We start from the raw sequence: 16694 nt of genomic DNA, 5'->3' as shown, positions 1-16694 counted from the left end.
CCTATGGGGTGCTCACGGTTTTAATCCCCGTTGTACAGATGAGATAACTGAGGCACAGAGAAGTTAAGTGACTTGCCCAAAGTCATACAGCTGACAGTTGACGGAGCCACGCTGTTTCTCCAGTCTGTACTGGATCACTAGTGTATAGATTTATTACTCTATTTTACTTGTACATATTTACTATTCTATTTATTTTATTTTGTTAATATATTTTGTTTTGTTGTCTGTCTCCCCCTTCTAGACTGTGAGCCCGTTGTTGGGTAGGGACCGTCTCTGTATGTGGCCAACTTGTACTTCCCAAGCACTTAGTACAGTGCTCTGCACACAGTAAGCACTCAATAAATACAATTAAATGAATGAATGCAAAGGAAATCATCAATAGAAATATACAGCTTTAGCATTCTTACTCTTCCAAATCTTAAGTCGTCCCTAGATTTCTCCGGCTACCCTGTTAAATCAGTTTGGTCGTGAAGCAGCGTGGCTCAGTGGAAAGAGCCCGGGCTTGGGAGTCAGAGGTCATGGGTTCTAATCCCGGCTCTGGCACTTGTCAGCTGTGTGACCTTGGGCAAGTTATTTCACTTCTCTGTGCCTCAGTTCCATCATCTGGAAAATGGGGATTAAGACTGTGAGCCCACATGGGACAACCTGATCACCTTGTATCCCCCCCAGTGCTTAGAACAGTGCTTGAGACAGAGTAAGTGCTTAGCAAATGCTATCATTGTTAATTGTTATTGTTCTTCACCCCTCTCCAAATTCTCCAGATACTGGCAAGTGTGCTGGGGTGAGGACCACTCGGAAGAGAAGTGTAGCATAGTTGAGGGTCAGGAGACCTGGGTTCTAATCCTGCCTCTGCCACTCACCTGCCTGTGTTACCTGAGACAAGTCACTTCACTTCCCTGGCCCTCTGTTTCCTCATCTGTAAAATGGGGATTCAATACCTTTTCTCCCTCCCCCCAGACTGTGAAGATCATATGATAGAAGCCGTTTCCAATCTGATTATTCTATAGCTACCTCAGCCCTTAGCACAGTGCTTGACACAGATCAAGCATTTAATAAACGCATTATTAACCATTTTTAAGCCTTCCCTTCTCAAAGATGAAATCAATTGAAAGGACAAGGTTATGAACTTATATTTGCCGAACAGTCCCATCGCCGAGGAGCGTAACATAACCTGAGGGAAATACGCAGTGACCAAGAGCTCGCCTGAGGCGTTTCGAATACATACCTTAGTGAACTGGTCACAGTCAACGATACGGAAAGTCTTGCCGTAAATCGTGATGTTTATGCCCCGATTCAGATCTTTCCAGTGGTAATGGTCCCCGCGGTCATTCTTGGGCAGCCGTTGGCGTTTGATGAATTTGCCCTGAAGAAACCCAGAGTTTTCCACGGCGGGCTCCATGACGGACATGCTGTCATCCTCTAGGAAATAGTAGATGCCCACCTGGCGAACCCTGTAGTGTTCGTCAGTTGACAGAGGGACGTCCTCTTGGAAGTAGGCATCAAATTTCAACACCTGCAGCACACAGAAATCCAGTAAGAAAGAGGAACTCCTGTTGAATTTCATCAATTGTCCACTGTGCGACCTTGGGCAAATCACTTAACTTCTCCGGGCCTCAGTTACCTCATTTGTAAAATGGGAATTAAAACCATGAGACCCATTTGGGACTGTGTCCGACCTGATTACTTCATGCTGCTGCCCGGATTATCTTTGTCCAGAAACGCTCTGGGCATATTACTCCCCTCCTCAAAAACCTCCAATGGCTACCGATCAATCTGCGCATCAGGCAGAAACTCCTCACCCTGGGCTTCAAGGCTGTCCATCACCTGGCCCCCTCCTACCTCACCTCCCTTCTCTCCTTCTACTGCCCAGCCCGCACCCTCCACTCCTCCGCCGCTAATCTCCTCACCGTTAGGCCTCGTTCTCGCCTGTCCCGCCATCGACCCCTGGCCCATGTCATCCCCCGGGCCTGGAATGCCCTCCCTCTGCCCATCCGCCAAGCTAGCTCTCTTCCTCCCTTCAAGGCCCTGCTGAGAGCTCACCTCCTCCAGGAGGCCTTCCCAGACTGAGCCCCTTCTTTCCTCTCCCCCTCGTCCCCCTCTCCATCCCCCCATCTTACCTCCTTCCCTTCCCCACAGCACCTGTATATATGTATATATGGTTGTACATATTTATTACTCTATTTATTTATTTATTTTACTTGTACATTTCTATCCTATTTATTTTATTTTGTTGGTATGTTTGGTTCTGTTCTCTGTCTCCCCCTTTTAGACTGTGAGCCCACTGTTGGGTAGGGACTGTCTCTATGTGTTGCCAATTTGTACTTCCCAAGCACTTAGTACAGTGCTCTGCACATAGTAAGCACTCAATAAATACGATTGATTGATTGATTGATTGATTGATTACCTCGTATCTACTCCAGTGCTTTGAACAGTGCTCGGCACATAGTAGGATACAGAGTGGCTCAGTGGAAAGAGCCCGGGCTTTGGAATCAGAGGTCATGGGTTCAAATCCCGGCTCCGCCACTTGTCAGCTCTGTGACTTTGGGCAAGTCACTTAACTTCTCTGTGCCTCAGTTACCTCATCTGGACAATGGGGATTAAGACTGTGAGCCCCCCATGGGACAACCTGATGACCTTGTAACCTCCCCAGTGCTTAGAACAGTGCTTTGCACATAGTAAGCGCTTAATAAATGCCATCATTATTATTATTATTAATTACCACAATTATTATTATATTATATTATTATTTCATATGAAGCACCAAGTAATGCTTATTCCCCTATTTAGGTGAAATGGCACCGCGTGGCAGGAATGATGTCTATTTAAATGAGTGTAGGTCTGACTCATAATATTCCCGAAGATGTATACTATTCTTGGAGGCATCCTTGGCTCTTCTCTTTTATTCATTTCCATCATCCAATCCAATCCCAAAACCCACCAAAAGGGCTTTTCCTTGGAACCCCCTTTCTCTCTATTCCCCCAGTCAAACTCCCACTGGCTAAAATCACAAGCACCTCTTTGCTCGACTTCCCACCCTTAGCAGCTTAGCTTCTTTCCCCCGTTTGTTCTAAAGTGTAAAAACTAGAGTTCCAGCCCCAATCCGTGCAAAAATAAATGGCTGAAGAGTTGTAATAGAGCCAGGGTTAGGATTAAGGAAAGAATTGGAGGATAGGGTGTAGAGTGTGGAATGGTCGACTCCTTGTGTGTTAAGGATTCATTGCTCAAAGATTGGATGTGTCATTAACCATCAGTTTCAGATTCATTCATTCATTCAATCATATTGATTGAGGGCTTACTGTGTGCAAAGCACTGCACTAAGCGCTTGGGAAGTACAAGTCGGCAACATATAGAGACGGTCCCTACCCAACAACGGGCTCACAGTCTAGAAGGGGGAGACAGACAACAAAACAAAACATGGAGACAGGTGTCAAAATCATCAGAACAAATAGAATTATGCTTATATGCACATCATTAACAAAATGAATAGAATAGTAAATATGTACAAGTAAAATAAATAGAGAAATAAATCTGTACAAGTATATACTAGTGCTGTGGGGAGGGGAAGGAGGTAGGGCAGGGGGATGGGGAGGAGGAGAATGATTTACTAGGTACCATGATCACTTTCCACAAGGGGGGACTGCTATAAACAGCAAGTAGTCCTTGTGGCTGCCTTGTTGTTGGCCAAGGTGTGTACTTCAAAGAGCAGATGTGGTGTTAAAATTCAGCCATCTGCCACTTTACTGGGAGTTTACTGCAGGCCTTTTGTCCGTGTAGTCTATTATCAAAGGGCAAAGAATGAGACGGGGATAATACTTAATGAAGAAGCCGATGTGACCATGTTAGATAGAGAAACAAGGATGGGAAGAGGGGAGAAGGAAAATATGAAGTTCCACACTTCACTCGGTTCAAGTCAGCTCCTATAGGGAAGACATTTGTCTCCCCCTTCTAGACTGAGCCCGTTGTTGGGTAGGGACCGTCTCTATATGTTGCCGACTTGTACTTCCCAAGCATTTAGTAGAGTGCTCTGCACACAGTAAGCGCTCAATAAATACGACTTACTGACTGACTGACTGAATGAATGAATTTTGTCTGGTCCCAGTTTCCTACCACTCTAACAGTGGGCTGCTATTTCTTGGTATGAGAATGAATCAGCTATGCATAGGCCCCTGTAATAATAATAATAATAATAATGATGGCATTTATAAGTGCTTACTATGTGCAAAGCACTGTTCTAAGCGCTGGGGAGGTTACAAAGTGATCAGGTTGTCCCATTGGGGGCTCACAGACTCAATCCCCATTTTACAGATGAAGTAACTGAGGCCCAGAGAAGTTAAGTGACTTGCCCAAAGTCACACAGCTGGCAATTGGCGGGGACGGGATTTGAACCCATGACCTCTGACTCCAAAGCCCGGGCTCTTTCCACTGAGTCACACTGCTTCTCAAGCCCCAGCTGATATCATAAAGGGGAAGAGAAGAACCGGTGGAGGTCTTTCATGGTGGATCTGACTAGCCAGCCTACTACTACTAATAATAATGATGGCATTTGTTAAGCACTTACTATGTGCAAAGCACTGTTCTAAGCACTGGGGGGATACAATGTGATCAGGTTATCCCACGAGGGGCTCACAGTCTTAATCCCCATTTTTACAGATGAGGTAACTGAGGCTCAAAGAAGTTAAGTGCCCAAGGTCACACAGCAGACATGTGGTGGAGCTAGGATTCGAACCCATGACCTCTGACTCCAAAGCCCGGGCTCCTTCCACTGAGCCACGCTGCTTCTCATTAAACCTGCCTCAGGTTCATCTCAGAATAACTTCCTGTTATTCTTCCTGAGAAGACTCAGCATAAATAGGGACCTTACTCTTGATCAACAGTGTCGATTATACCTTTCCCCTAGAAGTTTCTGGGATCTAGTCCATGTAAGACCTCAGACTGTGAGCCCCATTTTAGGACAGGGACTGTGTCCAACCTCATTAATTTGTATCTAACCCAGAGTTTTGAACACTGTTTGACATATAGTAAGTGCTTAACAATATAATGGCAATAATAATAATAATAATGTCCAATCAACCTTGTACATATTTACTATGCTATTTATTTTGTTAATGATGTGCATCTAGCTTTACTTATATTTATTCTGATGACTTGACACCTGTCCACATGTTTTGTTTCGTTGTCTATCTCCCCCTTCTAGACTGTGAGCCCGTTGTTGGGTAGGGGCCGCCTCTATATGTTGCCGACTTGTACTTCCCAAGTGCTTAGTACAGTGCTCTGCACATAGTAAGCGCTCAATAAATATGATTGAATGAATGAATGAATGAATTAATGAACCCTAATTAAGTGGATTGTGAAAATGTAGATTAGCTGGAGAGCACCATGACCCATTTTCTTAAAATTGAGGAAAAAAAAAATATCAAAAGGCAGTGGAAATTTGGGGGGAAACAAGGGTAAATGCCCCAAAGTCCTGCAGACCAAAATATAGAATTATTAGTCCTTATTTTTTTATGGTGTATGTTAAGGGCTCACTATGTGCCAGGCACTGTACTAAGCACTGGGGTAGATACAAGGTCATTAGGCAGGACACAGCCCCTGTCCCTTGTGGGGCTCAAAGTCTTAACCCCCATTTTACAGATGAGATAACTGAGGCACAGGGAAGTGACTTACCCAAAGTCATACAGCCGATAATGGGCAGAGCTGGATTAGAACCTAGGTCCTTCCAGCTCCCAGGCCCATGCTCTATCCACTAGGCCACACCGCTTCTCATTAATAAGAGGTAAAGATAGGCTCTCTTCATAAAATCTGAAAACCAACACCCCCACTGAGAGGCAAAAGTTTCAGCTATTAAAACATCAGCTATCAGTTTCTTCTCTCTCTTCTCACTTCCCTCCCAGGGCCAAACATTATCATGAAACGTTCAAGACAGCTGCTCTTCCACCTAGGATGTGAGTTTCACTTTACCCAAATCAAATGTTTTTATTGGGTAGCTCAGAGAACCCCTAGATTCGTGTATGAGATCTCAGAAAAGTATCGCAGAGGAATACTTTTGAGGATGTGGAAAATCATAATAATTGAAGGTACTTCCTTGCCCAGAAAGGATCAGACCGCCCCCATAAAAGTTAAGGTGAGCACAAACGGCTAATCTGGGAAAGAAAAATTGGGGTTTTTGGCCATTCTTCCAATTATCGTCAGCTCTTTTGCACTCAAAAACTCAGGATTCTAACTTGGATTTTTGCCGGAAAAAAGGGAGGAAAGAATTTTAGTTTCTACAAGTAGGATACAGAAACTTAACCTGAGAAGAATATCACCGGGAGAATTGCTACGAATACTGTTTTCATTCTGGATTTTTGTGGCCCTTTACGGTCAGGGTCTCTCGCCCCGCCTGGGTGTTTTTTCCAAATGCTTTTCCAAAGGAGAAATGTGGAGCTGGAACACTACAAATTGAGGAGCTCAGTATAAGCCCGTGTTTTCTTGAAACCACAACTGGGAAATGTTCCCAAGTAGGCCGTGGGGACTTTCTGACATCCATTTTCTGCAATCCTTTTCCTGACTGAAGAAAGCCTCTTTTCAGTCCACAGTTCAGCTGTCGGTGACTAAGGCCTGAGGCATCTGAAAGTTTTTCTCCCGATATCCTCTGAAACCTACGGTTTATCACAACCGCTTCGGCTAGCGGTCGGGGGCGGCGATCCAGAAGCCTCACGGGGCCTGGGGGAAGGAGGCGGGTGGGAGGGGGGCACCTAAAACCCGGACAGGGTACCTTTTTGTCGAAGGCCACGTGGGCAGGGATGAAATCCGCAGGTGGGCCCGGCTTGGGTTGGCCATAGGTCAACGTGGGTCTCTTGTTGGCCAACTCATCCAGCTCAGCTTGGGACAGCTGGTTCACGTGGAGACGCTCCCGGCCGATCCCCGCCGTTGGAAGTCGGGAAAAGGCGTAGCCTTTCCTGAAGCCCAGCGTCTGGCTGCGGTGGAAGGCTGTTTTCTGAAGGAGGTAATTCGACCGTTACAAAACACCGCTGGTTGGGCGTCTGTTTTGGGCCTGAACCAAAACCTTCAGTTTTATATTAAATTTACGGCTCTGCTTTCCCTCTGGAGAACCCAGTGCTTTTTTTTTTCAAATATTTAACCTCACAGCACCTCCACGGGGAAAGTACAGTCCATTAGATGGGGACTCGAGACGGTGAGCACGTTGTGGGCAGGGAATGTGTCTGTTTATGGTTATATTGTACTCTCCCAAGCACTTAGTACAGTGCTCTGAACCCAGTTAGCGTTCGGTAAATACGACTGACTGGCTGACTGACTGACTGAACCTAGCTTTAAAAAAGTTTTGTGACTAATCAAGGATAATAATAATAATAATAATGGCATTTGTTAAGTGCTTACTATGTGCAAAGCACTGTTCTAAGCGCTGGAGCACTGTTCTAAGAGCTGGAGCACTGGAGGGATGCTCGAACTGGAAGTGAAACCCAGAGCTCTGATTACTAATCCAAAATTCTAATCGCTAGTTCAGTTTGGAGAAAAAATAATATTTGTAACCTACTTCCCAAGCACTTAGTACAGTGCTCTGCACACAGTAAGCACTCAATAAATACGATTGAATGAACTGAATGAATCAATAAATGCCCGAGTCACGAGGCACCTGGAGGTAATGAGTACCCGCAGCCTGAAAAAAAATGCAGGGTCAATCGAAGGGAGCGATTCATTTTTTACGAAAATTATTTCCAATAGCCTGATTTTTTGGCATAGTAACACAGCTTCTTCAGGATCTGAGCCTACCACTTTAATCTAATTTATAAAGCTACACTAGAATTATACACCCTCCCTGATTAAATTTAGTAGTGATGACTGAAAACATTAATATGGAATTTTTTTATGCTTTGTTCCGAAACAGGTCACAGTTGAGAGGGTTGCAGAAAGTGCACACCAAAGGTGATTTGACCAGCACTGTGAATTGCCTCCTTTCCAGCTTCAGAATTCGTAAACACTTAAGAAATGTTATTTTTGGGTCGGACCCCTAGTTCATCCTGGAAAAACATGCTGGGAGAAACAAAGTGTGAGCTGTTCTCTCTGACATCTGTCCTCAGGGATGTCATCCTTCTTAATAATAATAATGGCATTTGCTAAGCGCTTACTATGTACCAAGCACTGTTTTAAGCGCTGGGGTGGATACAGGGTAATCACGTTGTCCCACGTGGGACTCACAGTCTCAATCCCCATTTTACAGATGACGTAAATGAGGCACAGAGACGTTAAGTGACTTGCCCAAAGTCACACAGCTGACAAATGGCAGAGCCGGGATTAGAACCCATGATCTCTGATTCCCAAGCCTGTGCTCTTTCCACTAAGCCATGCTGCATCTTAGACTGTTAGCCCGGTGTGGGCAGGGATTGTCTCTATTGCTGAATTGTACTTTCCAAGAGCTTAGTACAGTGCTCTGCACTCAGTAAGCACTCAATAAATACAATTGAATGAGTGAAGCTTTGACATCCTTAGCTTTTTCTGCTAAATCTCTAACGTTTCCTTCTAGTAACTCATTATGGATATTACCAACATGCTCTCACCCTCCACTTCAGCCACAAAGGATGGCAGAAATGTAGGCTGCTGCTGTGTCCTCCACCCATCTATTTTTGGGTAGTGAAAAATCAGAATAATCGTGCGTTCTCTCATGAGCACTGCCAGGGCCAAGAGGTCAACACTCAGCCCACCAAAACTCCAGACTGCCACTGAACCAGTCGGTTTCCAAGTGTCCTATTAGCTAGCTATGGGAGTGTTGGAAATCACCTAAAATGGACAATTTTTTCTTGAGTCTAAAGGCCCGAGACATTATGTGTCCATAGATCTTTTCATTCAGCTGAATGTTCACAAGTTGACTGAAAACATTAATATGGAATTTTTTTTCCCTTTGTTCCTAAGAGCTCTAGACTGTGAGCTCATTGTGGGCAGGAATGAGTGTTGTTCTACTGTCCTCTCCCAAGGGGTTAGTACAGTGCTTTGCACATGGTAAGTGCTCAGTAAATACGATTGATTGAATGAATGCATGAATGAAGTGCCTAGTATGGTTCTGGGAATTGGATGGTGCAGGTTGGAGCATCGAAGGGGTGCGGGGTAAGGAGAAAGGGGGAGAAAGTAGAGGGTTTGGGGGTGCTTGGTGGTGATGGGCGAGGGGGTGAGAGACAGAAAGTAGGGTGGAAGGGGAAGAGCCAGGAGGCAAGGGGCATGAAATTAGAAGGCAGTTCATTCATTTGTATTCATTGAATGATTACCATGTGCAGGGCACTGTACTAAGCACTTGGGAGAGGACAGAAGAACAACAAACAGACACATTCCTGCCCACGATGAGCTCACAGTCTAGAGCTCTTCGGAACAAAGGATATAAAAATTCCATATTAATGTTTTCAGTCAACTTGTGATATTGGGGGAGTGCAATATCACAATGAACAGACATAGTCCCTGCCCACAACGAGCTTACAGTCTAGGGAGGGAGACAGGCATTAATATACATAAAGAAATTACAGATGTGGACTAAATGCTGTGGGAGGGGGAATGAATAAAGGAGGCATGTAAGTCGATGCAGGAGGGAGTGGAAGAAGAGGAGAAAAGGAAAATTGGATGGGAGCCGGAGGGGCTCCCGGGAGTGGGAGGTTCTGGGTGGGTTGCAGGCTGGGACTCAATAGGGGGGCTCCACCGAGGAGATGCCAGGGATTTTGATGGGGCCCAAGGTTGTGGTGGGTGTGAGGGGCTGGGCTTGTGGTCTTCAATCGTTCAATCATATTTATTGAGCGCTTACTGTGTGCAGAGCACTGTACTAAGATAAAGAAGCAGCAGCGTGGCTCAGTGGAAAGAGCACGGGCTTAGGCGTCAGAGGTCATGTGTTCTAATCCCGGCTCTGCCACTTAGCTGTGTGACTTTGGGCAAGTCACTTAACTTCTCTGTGCCTCAGTTCCTTCATCTGTAAAATGGGGATTAAGACTGTGAGCCCACGTGGGACAATCTTGATTACCTTGTGCTTGGCACATAGTAAGCGCTTAACAAATACCAACATTAATATTATTATTATTATTGTATCTACCCCCAGCGCTTAGAACAATGCTTGGCACGCAGTAATCGCTTAACAAATACCATCATTATTATTATTACTAAGGTGTGTACTGTATTATTGTATCGTACAATACAATACAATTGTACAATATTGCATTGTATTATTATTACTAAGGCTTGGGTGTGTACTGCAAGCTCATTGTGTGCAGGGAATGGACCTGTTTATTGTTGTATTGGACTCTCCCAAGTGCTTAGTACAGTGCTCTGCGCACAGTAAGCGCTCACTGAATTGAATGAACAGACACAGTCCCTGCCCACCACGAGCTTACAGTCTAGAGGGGAGGACAGACATTAATGTAAATAAATAAATGACAGATATGGACATAAGTGCTGTGGAGCTGGAAGGGAGGGTGAGAAGAGGACAGAAAAGGATGTAAAGAGGGAGGTGTTGGGTGGAAGCTAGAGGGTTTTTTGGGCCGGAGGGAGGATGGAGAGCGGGGCTCGGTCCGTCATTAATTAATTCATTCCTTCATTCATCCGTTCCTCCTCTAGACTGTGAGCTTGTTGTGGGCCGGGAATGTGTCTGATGTTATATTGTACTCTCCCAAACGCTTAGTACAATGCTCTAAACACAATAAGCGCTCAATAAATACAATTGGATTAAAGTATGCATGAATTAAATCGTATTTATTGAGCACTTACTGTGGGCTGAGCACTGTACTAAGCGCTTGGGAGAGTTCAGTTGTATTTATCGAGCCCCTACAGGGTGCAGAGCACTGTACTAAGAGCGTGGGAGAGTTCATTTGGAGCCCTTACGGTGTGCAGGGCACTGAACTAAGCGCTTGGGAAAGAGTCCACTACATTCATGCATTCATTCAATCGTATTTATTGAGAGCTTCCTGTGTGCAGAGCACTGTACTAAGCGCTTGGGAAGTACAAATCGGCAACACCTAGAGACGGTCCCTACCCAACAACGGGCTCACAGTCTAGAAGGGGGAGACAAACAACAAAACAAGTAGACAGGCGTCAATACCATCAGAGTAAATACAACTATAGCTACTTACACATCATTAATAAGAGTAAAGATGTACAAATAAATAGAGTAATAAATCTATACGAGTGCTACAGCCATTTGGCAGACACATTCCCTGGCCAGGAGGAGCCGACAGGATGGAGCCGAGCTTGCGGGCCTCACCGTGGGGTCGCTGAAGCAGAAGCCGGGCAGTAAAGGCAGCCCGTGCAGCGGTTTGGACGCCATCGCCGCGTCGCTCCTCCAGCCTGGTCCTCTCTCGTCTCCTAGGCAACGCGGCTGGTCCCTCCGGGGTTCCCATAGCAACGGTAAACAGGCCGGAGGCGCGCATGCGCCGTCGCCGCAGCAACCCGACCGGGCGCATCCCTCCCCTCCCGTTACTGCGCCCATTACTGCGCCTGCGCAAAGATCCCTCTCGTCATTCATTCATTCAATCGTATTTATTGAGCGCCTACTGCGTGCGGAGTACTGGACTATGCGCTTGGGAAGCGCAAATCGGCAACATAGAGAGACGGTCCCTACCCAACAACGCGCTCAAAGTCTAGAAGGGTGAGACAGACAACAAAACAAAACAAATAGACAGGTGTCAATACCATCAGAATAGATAAATAGTTATAGACTCATTCATTCATTCGTATTTATTGAGCGCTTACTGCGTGCGGAGCACTGGACTAAGCGCTTGGGAAGCGCAAATCGGCAACATAGAGAGACGGTCCCTACCCAACAACGCGCTCAAAGTCTAGAAGGGTGAGACAGACAACAAAACAAAACAAATAGACAGGTGTCAATGCCATCAGAATAGATAAATAGTTATAGACTCATTCATTCATTCGTATTTATTGAGCGCTTACTGCGTGCGGAGCACTGGACTAAGCGCTTGGGAAGTGCAAATCGGCAACATAGAGAGACGGTCCCTACCCAACAACGCGCTCAAAGTCTAGAAGGGTGAGACAGACAACAAAACAAAACAAATAGACAGGTGTCAATACCATCAGAATAGATAAATAGTTATAGACTCATTCATTCATTCGTATTTATTGAGCGCTGACTGTGTGCAGAGCACTGTACCAAGCTCTTGGGAAGTACAAGTTGGCAACACATAGAGACGGTCCCTACCCAACAGCGGGCTCACAGTCTAGAAGGGGAAGACAGACAACAAAACAAAACATATTAACAAAATAAAATAAATATATACAAGTAAAATAAATAAATGAATAGATATATACACATTATTAATAAAATAAATAGAGCAATAAATATGTAAAAATATACACAAGTGCTGTGGGGAGGGGAAGGGGGTAAGGCAGAGGGAGGGAGTGGGGGCGATGGGGAGGGGAGGAGGAGCAGAGGAAAAGGTGGGGGGCTCAGTTTGGGCTAGTCCTTGCTCCTTAAGTAGAGCTGTTTGAAGGTGGCAATGTGGAAATAGTTTGGGGGGCTTTTTCTGCCTTTGAAGATAGTTTAAAGACTTATTTTGTTTGTTTTATGTTCACCGAGATTTATTAGGCAGCTACTGTGAGCCAGGCACTGCACTGAGCCCTGGGGTAATACAAACTAATCAGGTTGGGCATAGTCCCCACCTGTTTTTGTTTGGTTTGTTTTTAACGGGATTTATGAAGCGCTTACTATGTTCATTCATTCATTCATTCAATCGTATTATTGAGCACTTACTGTGTACAGAGCACTGTACCAAGCACTTGGGAAGTACAGGTTGGCGACATATAGAGACGGTCCCTACTCAACAACGGGCTCACATTCCATTCATTCATTCAATCGTATTTATTGAGCGCTTACTGGATGCAAAACACTGTACTAAGCGCTTGGGAGAGTACAATGTAAAATGTCAGACACATTCCCTGCCCATGTGCCAGGCACTGTGTTGAACACTGGGGTAGATAGAAACTAATAATAATAATTATGGTATTTGTTAAGCACTTACTACGTGCCAAGCATTGTTCTAAACGCTGGGATAGTTACAAGGTAATCAGGTTGTCCCATGTGAGGCTCACGGTCTTAATCCTCATTTTACAGATGAGGTAACTGAGGCACAGAGAAGTTAAGCGGGTCGCCCAACTACTCAGGTTGGACACAGTCCTTGTCCCACAAAGAGGCTCACATTCCAATTCCTATTCATTTATTCATTCAGTCATGTTTATTGAGCGCTTACTGTGTGCAGAGCAAGGCGCTTGGGAAATCAATCAATCAAACAATCGTATTTATTGAGCGCTTACTGTGTGCAGAGCACTGTACTAAGCGCTTGGGAAGTACAAGTTGGCAACATATAGAGACGGTCCCTACCCAACAGTGGTGGCTCACCATCTAGAAAGTACAATACAACAATAAACAGTGACATTCCCTGCCCACAAAGAGCTCACAGTTTAGTGGGGGGAAACAGGCATCAATACAAATAAATAAAATCACAGATATGTACATAAGCGCTTTGGGGTTGGAAAGGGGAAGAGCAAAGGGAGCAAGGCAGGGAGAGACAGAAGGGCATGGAAGATGAGGAAAAGTGGGGTTTAGTCTGGGAAGGCCTCTTGGAGGAGAGGTGCCTTCAGTAAGGCTTTGAAGTGAGGGAGAGTGGTGGTCTGTCAGATTAGAGGCGGGAGGGCATTCAAGGCCAGAAGCAGGACAGATGAGATAGCTGAGGCACAGAAAAGTTAAGTGACTTGGCCAAAGTCACACAGCAGCCAAGTGGTGGAGCTAGGATAATAATAATAATGGCATTTATTAAGCACTCACTATGTGCAAAGCACTGTTCTAAGCACTGGGGAGGTTTCAAGGTGATCAGGTTGTCCCACATGGGGCTCACAGTCTTAATCCCCATTTTACAGATGAGGTAACTGAGTCACTGAGGCTCCTGAGGATCAGAACCCAGCTCCCTCTGACACCCAGGCCAGGCCCGTGCTCTATCCACTGGGCCACGCTGCATCTCGTTCATCTTTTGCTGGAGTCTCCCACTGAGAACGATGAGTTTCGGTCCCGAGGCTTCGGTCCCGAGAATCCACATGGAGAAATTAATGATAATGCTCAGATATCATGGATTGATTGCTAGTGGCTTGCAAGGCTCCATTTACACTCCCATCTCTGATGGTCATGTGTGTGTTGAGGCAGAGTGCAATGAGAAAGTAGAGTGACAGGTGTGCAACACATTGTAAAACACAAATGGGTTGGTTTGTTTTTTCATCTGCAGTACCCAAGCTTATGGCCAAAAGGACACCAGCATACAGGACGGATGCTATAACCCAGCAGGCAGGAGTTTTTATTGTGACCAATCAATCAGTTGTATTTATATTGAGCACTTACTATGTGCAGAATACTGTACTACACGTTTGGGAGAGAATGACAGAGTTAGGAGGCATGTTCCCTGCCCACTGTGAGCTTACATTGTAGTGCGTAATTAAAGCCCACATTAGCTAGCTTTTTTTCAGGTTTTCTGTTGGGCCCATTCATCTTGCAAAACAGTAAGCGCTTAACAAATACCACAATTATTGTTATTATTACCACAAGTGATCCTTTGGTCAGAAATCTGCTATACTGATGGCAAAGCCAGACCGGGCAGAACCAGGGCTATCCTGGAGACTAGACTGTAAGCTCCTTGTTTGGGAGGGATAGCATCTGCCAACTCTGTTGCACTGTCCTTCCCCAAGTAGTTAGTACAGTGCTCTTCACACTTGCTGAATACTTTTGATTGATTGACCGATTGGCAGAACACTGGTCTGCTGATTGCTGGAGCGGAAATCCCCGTTTACACTTTTGTGAAGGATACTGGCCTTTGCAACTCTCGGGGTCACACCTGGAGAGTTTCCAGTACTCTACCAATCTCGACTTTGGGAGGGAGAGTCAAGCAGAGGCCTATCCATTTCATTCCTAGCGTGGCCAGTGGCAATCTGCTACAAGTCAACACTCACCTGTGCTGAGCAGCAGCGGCACAGAAGAGAGTCGAGGGCGGAGACTCAGGTTTACTGCGCGGAAGGAGACAAGGTAAACCATTTCCTTATTTTTACCAAGAAAACTTGAAGAATACACTACCAGAACAATTTCAGATTGGGGTAGGACACTCTGGGAGAGATGTGTCTATGGCGTCACTATGGGTCGGGCACAACTCGACAGCGTAAGACAACAACTGACCCTTGAGGTTGACAATGGCCTACATATGATGTTGATGAGATTCCTCACTGTAGTCCGGAGGAGCGGGGAATGGAAAGGGGACGGAGGGGGGTTTCAGGTCTCACAGTCTTAAAGAAGGTTGGACAGGTCTGAGGTCTTTAGTATAATCCAAAGCCCAAGGCCACACTGCCATCATACTCTGCATGACAGTCTCCCAAAGGATGTACTGGCCTTGATTCATTTTTCTTACTTTCTTGCCTATCACTGGGCAGAAGATTTTTCTTAATGGTTTTTAGCTCTGTGTTGCCAGGGAAGACTTTCGTTTATGTAAGGTTTCCCTAATGAAGGCTGACATCGTTTATTTTTTCCAGATTTCTCTGAAGGCCGTAGTGCCCGGCCAACTGGGCAAAGCAGTTTGCAATCTTTTTTATGCCAACTTGTGAGTGCTTCTAGTGTACAGTAATCAGGATGCACAAATCTCCCCAAATGAACAGTATTATTAGTAATGATTTTTATTGAGCATGCACTAGGTGGAATAATAATGATAATAATTGTAGTATTTGTTAAGTGTTTACTATGTGCTAGGTGCTGGAGTAGATCCATTCTGAGCAGAATGGACACAGTCCCTGTCCTCCCTGGGGCTCACAAATTAAAAGGGAGGGAGAACAGGGATTGAATCTTCATTTCACAGAAGAGAAAACTGAGGCACTGAGCAGTTAAGTACCTTGCCCAAAGTCACCCAACAGACAAGTGGCAGAGCCAGGATTAGAACTCACGTCCTCTAACTGCCAGGCCAGTGCTCTTTCCACTGAGCCACGCTGATTTGCCCTCTACTAGGCATTTGGACATAGGAAACATAGGGAATAGGAGCTTAACTCTAATGAGGGGAACAGATATAAAAATATTTACAAATACAATACAGGAATGAAAAACAAAAAACTCAAGGTTCATTTGAATGTACATCTATATAAAGCACGAGAAGCTGTGCGGTCTAGGGGATAGAACACGGGCTTGGGAGTAAGAGGACCTGGGTTCTAATCCTGGGTCTGACACGTCTGCTGTGTAACCTTGGGCATGTCGTCACTTCACTTCTCTGTGCCTCAGTTACCTCATCTGTAAAATGGGGATTAAGAACAGGAGCCCCACGTGGGACATGGACTATGCCCAACCCATTTAGCTTGTATCTACCCCAGTGCTTAGCCCGTTGTTGGGTAGGGACCGTCTCTATATGTTGCCAATTTGTACTTCCCAAGTGCTTAGTACAGTGCTCTGCACACAGTAAGTGCTCAATAAATACGATTGAATGAATGAATGAATGTTGGACATAGTAAGTGCATAACAGATACCATTGCTATTATTACAGCTCTTCACCACTAATGTAAACTCCCTGTGGGCAGAGAACGTGTCTATTGATCCTGTTATGTAGTACTCTACCAAGCGCTTAGTGCAAAAATCTCCAGTGGCTACCAATCAATCTGTGCATCAGGCAGAAACTCCTCACCCTGGGCTTCAAGGCTGTCCATCA

At 45.3% G+C, this 16694-nt stretch overlaps 1 protein-coding gene across 2 annotated transcripts in view; it reads right to left on the bottom strand.

Annotated features, from left to right (window-relative positions):
• Window positions 1-11317, bottom strand: part of EFHC1 (EF-hand domain containing 1) — a 41149-nt gene extending 29832 nt beyond the window's left edge. For both annotated transcript variants that reach the window (XM_038772706.1, XM_038772708.1), the window contains exons 1-3: window positions 11228-11317; window positions 6755-6976; window positions 1226-1513 (exon numbers count right to left, since the gene is read on the bottom strand). In XM_038772706.1, coding sequence (XP_038628634.1) covers window positions 1226-1513; window positions 6755-6976; window positions 11228-11290 — 573 coding nt within the window. In that variant the 5' untranslated portion in view covers window positions 11291-11317. The remainder of the gene's footprint in view (window positions 1-1225; window positions 1514-6754; window positions 6977-11227) is intronic.
• Between the last annotated feature and the right edge of the window lie 5377 nt (window positions 11318-16694).

This window comes from Tachyglossus aculeatus, chromosome X1 (assembly GCF_015852505.1).
Source record: "Tachyglossus aculeatus isolate mTacAcu1 chromosome X1, mTacAcu1.pri, whole genome shotgun sequence".
Lineage (NCBI taxonomy): Eukaryota > Metazoa > Chordata > Mammalia > Monotremata > Tachyglossidae > Tachyglossus > Tachyglossus aculeatus.
Note: the sequence above shows the minus strand (reverse complement) of the source record. Positions and strands in the feature narration are given on the sequence as shown.